Below are 19,137 nucleotides of genomic sequence, written 5' to 3' on the forward strand. Positions count from 1 at the left end.
TGGAATCTACTTCCTAACAAAGCAATTTCATAACATCTTTTTCCGCACTAAACAGGATTTCAGACTTTTACTTTATGTAAAGGAGTCAATAAGTATATTGACAGAAGGACTAGAACAGCTAGTCACAGAAGAGTTATGCATATTGCATTTTAATAGCTCATTAACAACAATGGTATAAACACATAGGACTTAAATGTAAAGATAAATTAAAATCAAATGAAATCTAATTTAATAAATTTAATAAAATTAAAAATGTGCTATTCCAAAACCATTTAGAAACTATTAAACTGGAGTGCTGCTTTGTTTTATCCTACATTTACCAAAGATAAGGATCTTCCCTTTTATTGCTTATATTTGTCCCCAGTCCAATTTGTCCCCCAGCCACAAATATTCCTTTTGGCTCTTGTCCATGAAGTTTTCCTAAGAAGTAAATTGATTCATGGAACAATCATTGAGCGTGTAGGACTTAATCAAGACAATCCTATTGTGGACGAATGCCTTTCTTTGCTGCAAGGGACGATGGCACACAAATACATCTCTTTTTAACAACCAGCATATATAGCAAATACCAATAACAAAATGTGATCACTTCAGTGTTACTCCTTTTAAGCCAATTAAAAGCCAAGAAAGGAAAAGAGGAAGCTTTCCAAAACCTTTTTAAAAGTCTGTTGCAGAAGAGACAGCATACAGAGGAAGAAAATCTGTATGTTGGATGAGGGCATACAGCCTGAAGTCAAAAATAAAGTGGGGAAAGGGTAGTTCAGTTAGCTCGGGCATCTCCTGGGCATTCAGAAAATAGAGGGGAAATCAACATTTGCCAAACTGATGTGAGTTTTGAATAAAAAGAACAACAGTCACAACTGTGGGTTTGCTTAACAAGAACAGAAATTCATGTGTGGTTTACAGCAGTGTGGAAATATTGCCAATCCATTTGGGTAAAAACAGAATTCTGTGGTGCCTTAAACAGATTTAACAAGATGCTGTTGTGTTTACTGAATAGGGTACCATTAAACTAAATAAGGTATTACAGCTTTCTCAGCATTCTGGAAAGATTTTACTGGTATTGAACTAGCAAGCTGCAGAGAAGAGAAGCCGTTTTGGTAGAAGTGGCTTGTGTTCCTGTTTTAAGACTGAGATAGGGCTGGGGCTGCTTCTGAAAGAGCCAGGTTGTCTTACCAAGAGCTCCACTACATTTTGTACAGTCCTAGCTGTGGTTCAGGCAGGCAGGAGTTAATGCCTGGGCTCTGTGCAGCGGCAGGTGGGTGGTCCCAAATCCATCAGTCTCACTGGAAGACTCTCTGGAAGGCCGACCAGGAAGCACAGTGGAGTAGAATGAGGGCCCAGTGAGGCACAGCCCCTTTGCCTTGACAAGGCTGGGCTCCCCAGCACATGAACCACCAGTGCACTGGTGCTGTGTCACAGGGCTTGCATCCATAGCAGGCAGAGGAAGCAAGGCAGCTGATTTGGGGTAAGCGTGTGCATGGGTGTGTAAATGGGAAATTGTCTCTGCTTTAGGAAAAGCTGATATTGCTTGGCACCCTTTCTGTGTGCTGGTCCATCTGTCACAACTGCATTTATCATGCTGGGTCTGGGTCTTATTAATGGGAGTCCCATGTCCTTTCTATCATAGGCATGCTTGGTGTGACATCTCTTTCTGTCCTGCCATCGGTGAGCTTTGCTTTCCACATCCACCTACTGTCTGTAACTGTAGTTTCCCAATAGCTTATTTTTTGGCATAGAGGATATTATGCTAACATTGTTTTCCTTAGTGTTGGGATGGAAGAAATGGCTCCTTTGAAGGACTTAGCGTAGAGGCCAGCAGGGTAAGGGTGCCTATAGTTCTAGGATTTTGCAGGCTTATTTACGGGGGTCTCTCTTGTCTTCTGATCTCAGAAGTTCATCATTCTGTCAAATGTGCATTCAGGAACTGGGTTTTTCCTGATGCAAGTAGAGTGTTCATACTTAGATAAACCTTAGACCGTTAATAATATTCCTGAATGAAAAATGATAGTTTGTGTCTAGGATGTGCTCTGGATAAATTGTACTGGTTTGGAATTACAGGGGTAGATAGCTGAGTTAAGAGCTGTGACTGCTAGTCTTATCAGAGAACCAGCTAGAAAGTTGGGTAAGGTTTTCTAAAGAAGCAACAGTTAATAGTTTATGGCAGTGTTACTTGCTGCTTGCCAAGAGTTTAAACTTCTGTGGTGAGGGACATCATATCACCAAGAGCAAAAGAAATTCTTTTTTTGCATCAAAGGTTGGAACCAACTAAAGGTAGGCAAGACATTGGAAATTTAGACCATTTTGAATTTATCCCCTCTGTTTTGAGCACAGTGTTGCTACCGTAAGTCCGAAATGGTAACATTCTGCCCCCTCCCCCCCGACTTTCTAGATTGTATTGGAACTGTTTCAAATGTAAAATGCAGTGTTTCACACAACCATCCATGTGACTTAGAGTAGAGGACAAACATTGAGATTGGACACTCAATATAGCTGCTGTCATCTATGGGAACTTGATTGCTCCATTCTTGCAGACCCAGACTGCACTTCTATAAAAATTATTGGTTTAATATTGGCACGAAGTAAAGCAGGAGATACCCATAGGATGCTTTCATTTAAACTAGGCACAGATGCATTTAATCTGTAGAAAGATGGCTTTATTACAGTCCAAGGCAATATTGGGTGATAAGGCTAACCCTCACATAAGCAACTTGTTTCAAAGGAAAAGAATGGATACTTTTAGAAATGCATGAATTTATTAGCAGCAGAAAAGAGAAAATGAGATTATGGGAGTTTGTGCTGCTGAAGAATTTTAGAAAAACCAATATTACTTCTTGAGAAATACTATAATCCACTCACTGAACTTCAACTGATTGGAAAGTTTATGCATATACATTGCTGATCTATACGGAATTTGTTTTATTTGCTGTTTCTAGACTAGTAGAGATGCATGCATATTAGAATCAAGAAAAATTAAGAACTGTCAAACAATGGTGCTGTATTGACTGCCACCTGACACAGTGGATCCCCTGTTTGCTGGCGGTGATTAATCGTAGGCTAGATGGTGATCTCTCATGAATCATCTAGTAGACGATTGTTGCATTGGGTAGTAGACTGGACAAGATAAATTCTAAGGTCTCCCCCAAGATTATAGCATCTCCTTAAAGTTCTACTTTTTAAGGAACCTGTTTTGAGACATTAGGGCTGTAAGGTTTTTGGCCTAGGATTGCCTATTTGACTGGGAGGAGACGGCTGCATTTATAATACTTAAAACCAAATGTGTGCACAATTATCCTTTACTATACTGTTGTGCTCTTTAATAAGGACCATGGAAACATCTGGCTTTAGTTTTATAGGGCACATTCATCACGTTTGTGTGTTTTCGTCTATATGTGATGCAAACCAGTTATTAAGTTCAGAGCAGACCCTGAACTTTTCCCTGTTGACTTGATGATCACCTCACTTTAGCAGCACAGCTTGGCAGTGGAAAACATTGATATCCTAGAAGGACAAGATGAAGCAAGGTGTAGAATCTGTTTTCACCCTTTTTTTTTTTACAATTTTTCCCTCCACACATTCTTGGGGACACTTTGCCTTTCTTCTGAGGGTTTGCAAACAAGTTGAGAAACTTTATTGTAAAAAGATTGATGTAATGCCTAGGAATGAGATCAAAGTTATAGGGAAGAGGGGACTTCACCTAATTTCTCATTTAATTTTATAAAGCTCTCAGTCAATTTTGAAAATGAATGTTGTCAGTCTTATAATAGTATCTAAACTACATGAATTATTTAAGCTAAACACCAAGTCTCTATACCTCTAACCCTTATGATGGAAAGAGAAGATGCTGCCTCTTTAAGACCATCCTCCTTTGTATTCTGTGGCTGCAGGAAGCTTGGCTTTAGGCTGCTGTCCTCGTGTCCAACTACAAAGCAAAGAAGAGGCGCTTTCCTTGTTTGGCTTCTCTGTTCCAGCAGTCACACAATGAAGCCTTGTTGTGTCAGGAACTCTGCTCTCTGAATTGGCTTTGACTAGAGAGATTTGACTTCCCACTCCTAATTGGAAATCTGTATTCCCATTAGGACACACTCCCCATTGCTCTCTGTACTCCACCCCCCCTGCAATACTACGAGGATTTTGCCAGGTAGAGTGATAATATTTTTTTTTGATTGGCTACACCCACTGTTGGTCTTCCCCATCTAATATCCTAATATTAATCTAGGAGTTCCATTTTGACTCTTACTTCAAACCAATTTAATCAGCAAAAATCCTGAGTCAAGTCAAGGCATCTTGCATCTGTAATGATGAGAATGTGCTTGAACTCCTCTAGTGACATTTGCAGGCTGTCTTATGATGCTGGCTGCATATGTGAAAGTCTGTGTATGCCACTGTGCAGATGTAGGTCACAGTTCTGGAATGAACTGGCTCTTTCAGCTACCACGTGCTGCCTCTTCCATGGGGTATCTTTGATAGACAGGATGCTCAAGTTCTGATTTTTGCTAGGAATCCTGGGGCACCATGCCTCTTCCATTTTGCTTGACTCATGAATATAAGAAAGATAAATTATCCCTTTTACATGTCCTTGCAGTAGGCACAAAGCCAGTAGATGCAAAGCATTTCTACACAGAGCCATTGTGCATAACTCTAGTACTGCTTCTAGGGTCAACCAGATTAACTGTCTAAAGATTGCAGTGGGATTCATCAAGCTACTTCTGAAGATAGAACACAGCTGTGTGCATATGATTGCAGTTCACCACCACCTGATGCAGATCTGTGCATCCTAATTCACTCTGAAAAGTTGAAGCTGTTCTAGGAGTCTTCTGAAGAATAGGACTGTATGTGATCTATGATTTGTATCTGGAGCAGACTTGGGTCATTTGCAATACCAACCCATTGCCAACAACCCGACTTTTATTAAACAAATACATCAGCCATCCTTCCTGGGATTAACGTTCTAAACCTGCTGGTGTAAATCTAGATTTGTGAAAGGAGAGATTGATGCAGAAGCTAATGTTAGACTGACATGCTTTGTAAAAGTTAGAGCTGAGAAAGGATCATGCAGTTTATAAAAAAAGAATATTATATGTCTCAGGGAGCGGCAGCTCTTCTGCCACTGCTTTATCTTAAAGGCAACAAATTACATATGCAGTGAAATTCTCTGCTTTGTGAAATGGTGATATTATCCATTCTGCACAACATTATAGAAAAAAATGCATTCTCATTTGGAAGCTTGAGCAGGCCATTCTCCTAAGAGTGTTGAATGTATCTTGAGACTTTCACAGTTTCAGTGATTGTCACATGGTTTTATGTGGTTTCCCCCCCCTTCTTAAAAAATACAGTAATGCCTTCTAATTCTTGTCCCACATATTTCAAATCCCAGATTTGTGGCATTTGTGCTGTATTCAAGGTATGAACTTAGAATTTGTGATCTAATACAGTGCAAATATACGCTGTAACGGTAAGTTTTAAGAATCTTTATTTTATTGTTATGCCCAGAAGGTAATACAGTAAGGAAGCATATTGAGCAGAAAGAAATCAGATTTACAATACATCTTTTTGGCAGGATCCACTTCTCATTTTTTGAAAGTATTATTTTTGATCAGATTAAAGAATCTCGTCCAGCATTTTTGCACTTAGTGGGGCCAACCAGATGTGTCTGGAAAACTTGTAAATTCAAGGCTGAAAGATAAGTAAAATGACTAGAATGTGTGCAAGAGGGCATATGCTATGTACCCCAAAATTTTATAGCATGATCTGGTGATAGAAAGCTGTGCACCTATAATGGCAGGGACTTGTCATTTCTTAAAGAACAAATTGGGTTATTACATTGATCAAGAATTGACAGCCTTTATGTCTATCTACCTTAGGCTTTCAAGGGCATTCAGAGGGTCCCACTCAACAAAGGAATGGGCCAGAATAAAAATTGAATGTACATTCTTACTTTAAATTACATTAATTAAATATTGATGTAAGGAAACTACACGCACGGTATTTAGGAATCTTTTTTCTTTGGATGGCCTCTCTGGGATCCACGGCTTTGGGAGTCTGTCAACCATCCTGTGATGTTAGTTTGTTCTTGTCTAATATAGATTTTTAAAAAACTGTAATATTTTTGCTCTCTCACTGAACCTGAGTGAATGTTAAGGATATGCTTTCAAATGAGAAGTTTTGGGGGTGCCAGGGTTTAATCCAGAATGTAGTATCCTTGGCCGTGGAAGAACATTTCTATGATCATGTATACACAACACACATATAACACCCCTGCCCTTGGTCTAGTAAGAGAAGAATATTGAGCAATCTCCACCCTTTGCTTAGGCATTCTTGATAGTCTTTGTTCTTTTCAATCCTTTCTTTTCTATACCTCTTTGATACGCAAGCAACCACTGAATTCATAGAAGTCTCCCCTCAAGTTTTACAGTTCTAAGGGAACCTATAAGACTATCCAGACCAACCCCAAACCTAAAGCATAACTCTTTGTTTTTTCTTGCAGTACCAGCCGACCTGACTCCTGAAGAGTGTCAAGAATTGGAGAACATCCGTCGGCGGAAACAGGAGCTGCTGGCAGACATACGGGTGTGTGAAGAAAGGACAGGGGAATAGAAGTGCAATTCAGCAAGCCATAACTCAGGTTAAAGGTCATGTCTCGGGAGCACCTGCCTGAAATGAGTTGCTGACAGTTAAAATAATATGGAGGGTGGGAATGGTTTGGCTCCACATAAATAGCTTTCTGCAGAAGAGATGAAGCAGTTGTCAAATTAATAGGTGGTGTGCCGCATTTCTGACAAGGTAACACTTTTTTTACATGTTTGCATTCTTCTTCTAAGATGAGTATTGAGCTGTAATATTGCAGATGAGTGGGCAGCCATGACTCTGAACACTAATGAGAGGGAGGTGCAAAATGGCAAGGAGATCCAATTGCACAGTCTAGCTCCCAAGTTATTCCTTCCACCCCTCCAACTTCAATCTCTATTCTGGCCTGTGAGATCTGTCAAAGAAGTGAGGAGATGTTTTATCTCCCTTCTCTCCTGTCCCCGTCTTTCAGCTCTGTCTTCTTTCCCTATCAGACAAGATAGAGCCATTTTTTTATTTGCATTTTCCCTCAAGAAATTGTACATTTTGAAAGGTGGCTTTATTGCATCCTGTTCCACTCACTGCATTATCTACTAGCCAGATAGATCTGCTTTTGGCTCTGGCAGGAGCCGTCTGTTCCCTGTAGCAACTTGCTCCTTGGAGCTTTGCTTTGGCACCGATGCTCTTCAAGCCCATCAGCAATAAATAAAACAGCAGCAGGGGCTAATCACTGACATGTGCTGGACGCTTGCTAATGGGATTAGCTCAGTAACTGTGTTAGCCCCAGGGGTTTATCTTCTTCCTTCCGCTGAGAGAAGGTTGGCCTGCTGGTGGCTCAGTGCCAAGACAGAGAGACTTGCTTCATTTTGGCCACCCTAGCCTAAACTTTGGGCTGCAGAAGATGGGCAGTGAAGGAACAACGTCTCTTGGCTTTAAAGGAGCCACAGGGGTCAGATTGTTAGTTCTGTAGCTGCAATTGGGATATTGGATGCTTCTAAATCTCAGCTTACTATACTCTTGACTTTTAGTGGCAGCATGAATTTGGTTGTTCTTTTCTATGTTCTGTAAGTGTGCCTTCTCTTCTCTTGCCCCTCCACTGAACATTCTCAGGTCTGAATTAGAAATTTGAAAAAGGTGAAGCTGGTATAAAATAGAGTTCAGGCAAGGCTGATATAATAAAACTTGGTCTCCATTCTGAGGTTAAAAACAAATATAACTTCCTCCCTGCCTCAGGTTGATCAAAAGCGTCACTTCATTACTTATTCCATGATTTTCCCCCCTTGTTCTTCTATACAGCGTCTGAAAGATGAGATAGCAGAAGTCACTAATGAAATTGAGAATCTGGGCTCCACAGAAGAGAGGTGAGTCCTGATGGATTTATTTATTTAGCGTATGGCTGGTCACACACAATATTAAAAGCACTTCATATTTACAAGTTAAAACAGTTAAAACAGTTAAAACAATTAAAGAAGCAGTAATAAAACCTAAGAGGAAAACAGAAATAACATTTCAGAGTTTAATGTCGAGTTTGGAAATCCAGTCAGTAGCTACCGTTGTTATGCAGAGGAAGTCCTTAAAATCTCCTGGGTATTTTCTATTAGTGCATTCCCTCACTATATGTTGGATAGTCTGTCGGGGAGCCCCGCAATCACATTGCGCTGATGGAGAAGTGGGAAGATGGAATTTGCTGGCATTTCACTATTTTTGGAATGAATATTGGAAAGAAAGAAGTGATCACTCCAGCAAAATCCCTAAACTGTTGAAAATAAATCCTGTTGTTAGTGGCTATTGTGGACCATTGATTGATTGATTGATTTAGAAAATTTAAATGGATGCTCTATCTTACATAAGAACTTGTTACCTAATTCCCTGATAGGTTTGAGAGTGAATGTTCATCTTGTTATAGAAATTAGGAGTTTGCTTTTGTGTAGAACAGGGATAGGCAACCTCGGCTCTTTTATGACTCATGGACTTCAACTCCCAGAATTCCTGAGCCAGCTGGAGACTTTAGGTTGGGCCTTAAAGCCTTTCAGGGGCATTAGAATCACAGTATCAACTATTGAACAGCATGGGATGAGAATGTGTTTGTTAAGCTTGCAGTTAGAACACAAGATGGAAAAAAAGGTATTGCAAGCAGAGATTGTATCAGAAGTAGTGTCCACATGTTGGTTTGTAGTAAAGGAGACTGAGCAACATTTTTGTGTTACCTAGGAAAAACATGCAGAGAAACAAGCAAGTGGCAATGGGCAGGAAGAAATTCAACATGGATCCTAAGAAGGTAAATGATACTGCTTCCTTGGTGTTGCATTAATAGCAACTATACACCAGGCAAAATCCTGTATTTACCAACAGGATTAAAGGATGTGATCCCAAATTGGCTATATCAATTTGGGCCTTACTTATATTTGTATTTATCTCTATTTTCCCTTCTTCCCCCAAATTATCTGCTAAGTCTCTTGGAACAATTCCTCCCCCAAGGATTCTTTGGAAATAAGCAATAAGGTCTGTAATTTCCCTTCTCCATCCAGGAGAATTTAAGGGTGAGGCTGTTTCTTAAAAGCAGAACTCATTTTAACAGAACCCTAACACAGCTGGGATTTCAGTTTGTTAGGTCTTCTGATAGCTTATCATTATCATGGAAAAAGTGTGACATTTGGGATAAATCATGTGTAGTGAGTCAAGAAATCATTTCAGACCAACTTCAGCTGCAGAATTCATTAAGTGAGTTTAAGGAAATTATTGTTATACATTGATTGCAGACTCCTCCAAGTCCCTGCAGTCCCTTGTGCTTGAAATAGATATCAGTTAGGATAATTTGAAATTGAATGGCAGATGTTACAGGTTCTTATTTCTAGGCTCTCACATAGCAAATGTTTGAAGAGCTTCCTTTCCCCCCCCCCCCGGGTTTGCAGGGAATCCAGTTCCTCATAGAGAATGACCTTTTGAAGAATACCTGTGAAGACATTGCCCAGTTCCTCTACAAGGGGGAAGGACTCAACAAGACTGCCATTGGTGACTACCTGGGTGAAAGGTAATTAACCAGGCCATATGATTAATCATAATAGTAAAGTTGGAATGTAGGTTGTTAATGTAGGTTGTTAATGTGTAACATTGTTCTTCTTTGTTAATGTTTAGAGAATGAGCCAAACTCAGCAGAAGAGTACAGGTAGTCCTTGACTTACAATCATTTGTTTAGTGACCGTTTGAAGTTACAACAGCACTGAAAAAGTGACTTATGAGTGTTTTTCACACTTACAACCATTGCTGCATCTCCATGGTCTTGTGATCAAAATTCAGATGCCTGGCAACTGGTTCAAAATTATGCAGTTGCAGGATCCCAGGGCAATGAGTTCACCTTTTTCAACCTTCTGACAAGCAAAGTCAATGGGAAGGATTCACTTTACAACCATGTTACTAACTTAACAGCTGAAATGATTCACTTGGCAAAGATCATAAAATTGGGCAAAACTCATTTAACAACTTCCTCAGCAACAGAAATTTTGGGCTCAGTTGTAGTTGTAAGTTGAGGACTATCTGAGTGTAGTCTGTACTCAGAAAGGAGGAAATAGGAAGATCCTTATGATTTAGGGACCATCAGAGTAGCAACTCTAAGTTACATGAATTCAGCATATAATTATTAGGCAGGAGGAACAAACACAGACCTTAACTATAATCAAGCTCTGTCACCTGTATATGATGTAATCTATAACAACTAATAAATTGCTCAGTCCAGAATTTCAATGTATTCTGTTTCCTTCCCTCAGAGATGAATTTAATATCCAAGTATTACATTCTTTTGTGGAGCTGCACGAGTTTACAGATCTCAACCTTGTACAGGCACTGCGGTGAGTGACAGAGGAAGAGATTATAATATTAGACAGATGCAAGTCTATGTGTCTGTAAGTGTAGCTGTAGATTGTGTTTTGCTTCCCATGGTTTTGGATTAACTAGCATCTTTCATGACTGGAGATCCAGTTTGGTGTAATGGTTAAAGGTACTAGGCTAGAGACTGGGAGACCATGAGTTAGGCACAAAGCTAGCTATGTGATTTGGAGCCTGTCAACCTCTCAGTGTTATGAAACTCCCAGCCAGGCAGGAAGGAGGGGTCAGATGAGGAACTAGCCTTGAGTCCTTGCATAGTCACAAAAGGCATAAGCCTGACTCACCCTAGGTTTCATGGAACCTTATATCTGGTTGTTCCCAAGAGAAGGCAAGTAGTCTGGAAAGATTCTTGTACTATAGGTAGAACACAATGAAGTTGCTGACTTGGACCCTTCACTAATGGATCTGTTGCTGACACTCCTAATCCTAAAACTGAGGGAATGGCAAACCACATCACAATGACTGAAAAACTGACTCAAAGGCACACCCACACACAAATCACAATCCATGATTATACAGCATGTTGGCTGGGGCTATGGGAGTTACTGGGGGTCTGGTAGCACTTGAAAGTCCAGATCTGCTCTGTTCTGATGTAACCTGTGGGTAGAGGTGTGGGGAAGGTTTTGAATTCTATTTCAGCCTCAAAACAGGTTTTTCTGATCATACCAGAAGTATGCCAATGCTTTGTTGACAATTCTGCAACATTCCTGCCTTGAATCAGCCTTATTTTCACCAACACTTAGTTTGTCAAGCTAGCATCAATCAGATATGCTTGGTTTGTAACTTGTCAGAATTCCCAGCTGGTTGCTTATGTAGGCAAGAAATTCCGAGAGTTGTATTTCCAACACTTTGCCAGGGGAAAGATAAATGGAATATTATTTGTGCTATAGCTTTCCTCACAACTGTACAGCACACAAATGAACATATAGGCTAAATTTTCATTGCCCTCACAGGCAATTCCTTTGGAGCTTTCGGTTGCCAGGTGAAGCGCAGAAAATTGACCGGATGATGGAAGCATTTGCACAACGGTACTGTCAATGCAACCCTGGTGTGTTTCAATCAACAGGTAAGTGAACAACTACCTCCAGAAGTTGTGGGTGCTCCAACATCGGAGGTTTTTAAGATGAAATTGGACATTTGTCTGAAATGATGTAGGCTTTCCTGCCTAAGCAGGAGGTTGGACTAGAAGACCTCCAAGGGCCCTTCTAACTCTGCTATTCTGTTAATTGTCACTTTAAGTTGTGCAGTATGTGCAAAGTGAAATTAATCACTAAGATTTTTAGGAAAAAACTGCCTTCTAGTTTACAGTGCTGAACCTTCAACTTCATTGATGAAAGTAGAGAAGGCTTAACACTGAAATGAATGAAGATGGAACCAAAGAACTAAAAACATCCTCATTCTTTGCTTCTGTTCTAACTGAAACGGGGTAATAATGCCCCCTTTTAAAAAAAGGTGGTGGTAATACTTGTGAATGATCCAGGGATTCCAGAATTTGAAACATAGGGCTCAGTTATGCTTCTTAATTTGCTGTTGATATTTTTGTTTGCATGCTATCGTATAACAAAGGATCTCAGAGAAATTTATAACAATTAACTTAGCAACTGAGTTACCTTGTGATCATATGGACAGCAAATTTAATAAATAAATACAAAAATTAAGCATGAAATCATATTCAAAAACAACAGTGTAGAGAAAATGGAAAAAAAAAACCTTTCGTGTCAAATAAAAACAGATCTTAGCTGAGTTATTTAAAAGGTGGTGGGCACCATCACCACCACCCCAGTCTTCATTGCCCCTAGAAGGCATATTTCTGGAAAAGCTATTTCTTAAGCATGCTATTACTCAACAGCCCTCTCCCTTACTAGCTACTTATTTATTCTGTAGGCACACACAGCCTTGGAAGAAATGAGTAAGTCTTATGTGAGAGCCAACTTGGTCTAATGGTTAAGGCATCAGGCTAGAACCCAGGACACTTTTTTAGCCCCACCTTAGGTGTGAAAGCCAGACAGGTGTTGGGGCCAGTCATTCTCTCTCAGCCCAATCCATCTCACGGGATTGTTGTTGTGGAGAAAATAGGATGATAGGTATGTTATATATGTTCACCACCCTGAGTGAACGTAAAAATATTAATTGCAGGAAATAAATAAATAAATGGTAGAAGGCAGTATTTCAGGTAAAGTGACCCCGATTGGCTTAGAGTTTCAAAAGACTTTAAAGGTCAAGCTGGGTTCCACAGGTAGTCCTCAACTTACAACCTTTCCTTTAATGTCCATTTGAAGTTACAACTGCACTGAAAAAAGTGAGTTACAAGCAGTCACAATTTTAGAACCATTTCAGCATCCCCCTGGTCACATGATCAAAACACAGGTGCTTGGCAACTGGCGTGAATTTACAATGGCTGCAGTATCCTGGAACCATGTGATTGTCAGTTGCAATCTTCCCGGCTGGTTTCTGACAAGCAAAATCAATGGGGGAAATCAGATTTGCTTAACGATCATGTAATGCAGTGATTCACTTAACCATGGCAAGAAAGGTTTACAGAATTGGGTGTGACTCACTTAACAACTGACTTGCTTAGTAAGGGAAATTCTAGTCCCAATTTTGATCATACGTCGAGGACTACCTGTAGGCGCTAATTTGGATGTGATCTTATGCTTCTTTATTGTATAATCCAAACTATATTCCCAAATTGGCTTGAATCTCCCGTTTCCTTTTCTTTCTGTCCCAGATACCTGTTATGTACTTTCCTTTGCCATTATCATGCTGAATACCAGTTTGCATAATCCCAACGTGAAGGACAAGCCCACTGTGGAGCGCTTCATCGCTATGAACCGTGGCATCAATGATGGCGGAGACCTGCCTGAGGAATTACTCAGGGTGAGTTTTGTGGGAAGAGAACAGACTGGAAATCTGTGGCTAGGCCATAATGGAGAACCCGGTGGGTGTGGTGAGTCACCGGAACAGAGGGCCTACTGTCTGTCTATCTGCCTGGCAGGCTCACCCAGGAACAGGTCAGGGTTGAACCTACCTTGGTCTTCCCAATATCTCCTGCTCAAATACTGAGCTCCCAAACTCAGTCACGGTTCTTGGGAAGTTAGAAACTGCACTAGTACATATTGAAAAGGTGGCACAGAGCGTTTCCGTGGAAGTGATCCACCACATGTTTCTCCTCCCTCACACCAGAATCTCTATGAGAGCATAAAAAATGAGCCCTTCAAAATACCTGAGGATGATGGCAATGACTTGACGCATACCTTCTTTAATCCGGACCGTGAAGGCTGGCTTCTGAAGCTTGGTGAGTGTGTGTCTGCACGAGGCAAGGCCTGACCAACAAGGAACTGGGCTGCTGATGCTGTGGCATGGGCTGCAGGGAGCATGGAGCTCAGCAGGAGTCTCTTTGCATGGGGCTCGGTGGCCACAGTCCAGCTCAATGGACCAGCTATACAACCTGAAAGCTTCTCATTATCTTTTCTTAAACAGCATATCCAGCGAGGAGGGTCTTGGTTGCAGTGCTCAGTAACTTCCTATGGCCCTCTTAAGCTGGGCTTGGCCAGCCAATTCTTACCAAAATTGGGCAAAGGAATGTACTTAGGGAGAAAGGACAGGTTACTTGGGAATGGCAGGTGAATCTAGTTCCAAAATGCACACCTACAGCTGCCTACAGAGAAGCTAAAGACTTATCTATGGTCCCTTGCTTCTCACTTTCATTTTTCAGACTAGTCTCTGGCATCACTTCACGCATAGCAGCTCTGCGCACACTGACAGTGTTAACAGATCAACTAGGATGCATTCACCAGCTCTCCTTGTGCAGCTCTTGGCTCCCTCTTCGTGTTCACTCAAAGCTGTTTTTTCAATTGCCAGAATTTGGCTCAAAAAGTCTTCCTGGCTTGTTTGAGGAACAGGTGGTTGTCTAGTTTTTTCTTTTTCTCTTGTAGGAATATTAAATCACCTGGAATCTGAAAATCAAATCTGAAAATGGAACTCTCCTAAATAGTCAAATTGATAATTGCTGAAACTTAACTAAATTAAATTAATGAAATTATTCTACATACATAACTTTTCATACTTTGCTTTGAGCCAGAGAGAAGACATACACTCATCTAGCTCTGATGTCCAAAATAAGATTCAAGTCTAAGTCCCCACTTTTTCTATCCCTCCTCTTCTGTTTCTTTAAATCAAGGCATGCAAAAAACGACCAAGGATCACTCTATCTTGTTTTATGACAGAACTAATGTAGATTTACTAATGCTATTATGGAACCTGTATCTCCTGTTGTCCTCACATAGACTTGAGAGTAGACTGATAAGTGTGTCAGTAAGTATATAGTTGTACAATAGTAATACAATTGTGTATTACTGCAAGTGCATATAAGAACCACATTTTCCTATATAATAATCCTATATATTATAAGATTAATACACATTGTGATTACAGTTCACTGTAGCAAGGTTTCTCTTAGCTCAGTAACAAACTGTCCAGACTTTCCATTCTCTGTGATGGGAATAGGAAAACTACGGTGCTTTAGGAGTTAGATTCAAAATTTCTTTCTCCCTAACTAGCCTCGATAGCCATGGGATGATGGAGCTGTAGTCTATCTGTATCATGTCTGCTCAATGGGTAATAGAAAGGCATTCCATTTAAATAATTACATAGTTGAAAATCTGATGGCTGATTTCAATTACACAGCAAACACCAGAAAATTGAAATCCCTTCCATTTTCAGTTTTACAATTCCTAAAAATTTATTGAAAAACATTTCACGGACCTTGAGTAACTGCACAAAAGGAATTTAAGTGCCTTCTGAGCAAACATATTTAGCTCGCTTGGCAAATTAAAAAATAGCTGTAGTATTTGGGCAGAATTATTAAGCTGTCCTTGTTATGGCTCAGGGTAAAAATTGAAGGCTGCTTGGTTGGCCTACCTGCTGGACCCAGTTCTGAAGAGATTCTTCACATTGAAGAGATTAAGCAGGTAGAGGTAACTGACAGACAGCACAATTTTGTCACTTAGTGTGAGTTGGGTGGCTATGTAAATTTGATGAATCAGTAAAATTATAGCCAAATTGATTATCAGAATAAGACAATGTCTTTTATTACTGTTGTTGCTCGTTGGCCATCCCTTAGATATAGAAATGACCATGGTTTAGGGTAGACTCTTGCTATCTAGCAAGAGAGGTTGATTGAAACAAAAGAAATAAGGATTGAGAAGTGAAATGCAAATTCCAACATTTAATATTCCATTTCAGGAAACAATTTCCAAATTTACTTCAGTTCCAAAGAGAATGCTTTGTTGTTTGTATTTCAACTTCTGTGGCAACTATTTTAAAAATATGGCTCAGATTGTGATGGTACTAATACCATGAGCCCCAACATTGCACTTGAAACCCAGTTCTGCAGTGCGTCCTGGTTTGGACATTTCCTCTGTTAACTTTTCTCAGGGGCAACAAAAGAGAGTGGAACAGATACTCCTGATTTATGAATTTTTCTCTGAGTGGAGTGAACATAGCCTGAAGACTTGTCCAAATAACAAGGTCCCAAGAGACGACCACAGCGGGGATGATCCCCGTCATCATAAGCCAAATCTTTTTAGAATTGTCATGATGATGTCTATTCAGTGACATTATTTTTTTAAAAAAGGAGAACTTCAGCGTTGTGCAATTCAGGAAAATGTGGCTAAGAGCACAGCAAAGACAGGGAAACGGAGGCTGACCCTGCAGAGACAGAGAAGTGGGAGGAGGTTTCCATCATTCACTCCGAGTGAGAAACAAGGCCTCTTTGCTACGTTCCAGAGGGGAGGGTTGAAGGAGGTGGTGGTAACAGGAGAACAAAGGTGGAGCAGGTAGGACCACTGGCCTTGAATGTGTGGGACATAAACCTGGTTTTCTCCACATATGGCTGTTCTTTGGCTGAACCCTTTGGCCCTTGATGATGCATGCTGTCCTTCCCATCCACCCATAGAGGTCTCCTGGCCCCAGGCCATTTTAACACTCACCATTGCCTTGGTACTAAAATCACTAACTCCTCAGTCAACTGTGTGGCAAACACATTCGTGATATGGCCAATGGCAAGAATTAATCAGGAGAGGTGAACCTGTCTATCAAGTGTCCCAGCGGCTGCTGCATTCATGGCCTTGGCATGCTGGTAACCCCAGAAATTTATCAGCTCTTTTTTTGTATTTGTATCAAGATAGGAGATATGTTGGCTCCCTTTAAGGAGAGCTCTTCCTCCCTCCTTTTCCCTTTTGCTCAAAAATGTTTAGCTTGGGCAATGCCCACTGCTGACTGCAATTAAATTGTGCACGAAGGGCAAATTTTAGTCCTTTGTTTTTTAATTTTCTTTTTCCCTCATTTGTATGTTTCCATGATTTTGGCTCTGCCTTTCCCTGCCCCCAAACATCAGGAGGTACGTACCCCCATATCTCCTTGCTAGCTTTGCTGGGGCTGAGGCCGTGCTGCAGTGCTTGCTTGTTTTTCTGTTCTCTTTTATTTTTACTTTCTGCTAGTGTTACTTGTATTGCTATTGTTGCCACCATTGCTAATTAGCTGCACAGTCCCTGGGGAACTCAGGGGTGGGGGGGGGAAGGGAAGACGTGGGACGGTGGGAGGCAGAGGTGAAAAGAGAAAGAGGCTTGTGCTTTGCTAGGCACCAAAAGGAGAGAGAAGAGAGAGCAGTGACTTTCCTAAACCATGAATCCAGTAGCTAGCCTCTACATCCTGCTTTTCTAAAATTCACATTGACTTTGCTGGATATCTTTTGTGTGAGTATGGCAAGTTCTAAAGTCCTGAAGTACTTCCTGTTGTCAGAACTAGGCCTGGGCTTCCATAGGGGCAGGAGCTAGGAAGGACATGATAGAAGTGGGGGGGGGGAAACTATTCCTCCTGTGGCAGCTTGCAAGCAGGATATCCTTGCTTGAGGAAGCTCACCTCCCCTTGGAAGTATTCTTGGATGATAGATAATATAGACGTATGCATAATGTGCATATGAAGAGGTTTTTTAGATATGATCAAGAAATACAGTGGTATCTTGGTACTCATCGTTAATTGGTTCCAGGAGACGCAATGAGTGCCAAAGATGATGAGTACCAAACAGATTTTCCCATAAGGAATAATGTAGTGAGTCACAAGACAGCCAACACCAACAGGTTGTGGGTTGAGTACCAAACAAATGATGAGTATCGGGACAAAATTTTCATGTGAAAATGTGTTCAGTAACAAATTTGATGAGTTTCAAAGCAGTTGAGTACCAAGGTACAAAGTTAAGCATACTTTGATGCTCTAAAACAGGGACTGTAGACTATACCTCAAAACATGATGAGTTTTGACAGAGTACAGTCATTTTCTGCTTTGCTTTGCCCAAAAAGAGATTCTTAGATCAGTAAATTAAGTCTTGTAGAGCTCAGTGCAACTTGGACACATTGTGTATGGTAAGCTGTTAGCTGAACTACAATTCCCAGCATCCTTCAAACTTAATGAGAATTTTTTTTCCTGTAATATCTATTCCAAAACAAGTCACACAACATTTTTGGGTTGGGACTCATACGTTATTTTTAATTTTTATTTTTTTTCAATCTGTGAGCACATAGGAAAATTTTTCAGTTACCAAGTAAGTTTTAAGTAATACTTAAAAAAAGAAGCAAAGAATTGAAACAATCAATTGGAGCAAGTTTAACCCCATTCCAAAATAAAAATAAAAATGGGGAGAGTTCAGAATTGTCAGGTTCTCTGTTTTTCCCCACCTCGCCCTTAGTATTACTGAAACTTTTCCGTATGGTGCTCACAGGTTAAAAAAATTAATAATTAAAAATAAAGTATGACTTCCAACCCAAAAATGTTGCATGACCTGGTCTGGGATAGATATTACAGGAAAAAAAACCCATTTCTCATTAAGTTTGAAAGATGCTGGGAGTTGTAGCTTAACACAGATTAATAAATTAATCAGATTAAATAATCAGATTAAATAATAAATTGTGTATTTCACACAATTGTTTTACCACTCCAGTCTTAGGTAATGGGCAGTTCACAGCAAAGTAATTGCTTCAAAGGACTTTTTACAGAATGCTAGAGCTCAGTCTTGATGATTGCAGTGCCATCCTAAATCTTCTAGAATAGTGGTGTCAAACTCGCAACGTCATGTGATGTGTCGCAATGTATCGCAACTTTTTTCCCCCCATTGCCGGCAATGGGGTGGGCGCGGTTTCACCATGACGCATCTGGCCCATGGGCCGGCAGTTTTGACACCCCTGTTCTAGAAGATGACCTTGCCTGTTTGTGTTGAGAGTCAACAGCTGTTCATCATCACTGCATCATGCAGCTGATGAACCTAAATCATTGTAAGATGAATTACGAATCTCTTCCCCATTTATTACACAATGCTCTAACTATTTCCTTGTATATGTTTTTCAGGAGTTGTGTTCTCCACCTGTCCCCCAAGCCCCTAGCATAGTCCATGTTTTTTAAAATCTAAAATATCTTCAATTGACTCCCCTTACATTCAGACAGGAAAAGTATCACTAAGAGAGTACTTTTAAGAGGAGCCCATACATATTTCCTGCTTTTCGTTAAAAAAGAAGCAGCAAAGAATGGAAACAATCAAGAGCAAGTTTAAATGCAGAATCCCTATTAGTAATATGTAATTTTCATCCAAGGGCAATAAGCAAAACAAAAATGGTGCCAGTGTGAAAAGGAATAATA

At 40.3% G+C, this 19,137-nt stretch overlaps 1 protein-coding gene across 2 annotated transcripts in view; it reads left to right on the forward strand.

Annotated features, from left to right (window-relative positions):
* The window catches only part of CYTH1 (cytohesin 1), a 67,359-nt gene that overhangs the window by 37,306 nt on the left and 10,916 nt on the right, over positions 1-19,137 (forward strand). The window contains exons 2-9 of one of the 2 annotated variants that reach the window (XM_081319706.1): positions 6,488-6,570; positions 7,864-7,928; positions 8,779-8,845; positions 9,480-9,598; positions 10,332-10,412; positions 11,403-11,515; positions 13,178-13,326; positions 13,633-13,744. In XM_081319706.1, the coding sequence (XP_081175832.1) occupies positions 6,488-6,570; positions 7,864-7,928; positions 8,779-8,845; positions 9,480-9,598; positions 10,332-10,412; positions 11,403-11,515; positions 13,178-13,326; positions 13,633-13,744 (789 nt within the window). Of the gene's footprint in view, positions 1-6,487; positions 6,571-7,863; positions 7,929-8,778; positions 8,846-9,479; positions 9,599-10,331; positions 10,413-11,402; positions 11,516-13,177; positions 13,327-13,632; positions 13,746-19,137 lie in introns of both variants that reach the window. The other variant, XM_081319707.1, reaches the window with a different exon arrangement.

Source organism: Vipera berus, assembly GCF_964194415.1.
Source record: "Vipera berus genome assembly, chromosome: 2".
Taxonomy (NCBI): domain Eukaryota; kingdom Metazoa; phylum Chordata; class Lepidosauria; order Squamata; family Viperidae; genus Vipera; species Vipera berus.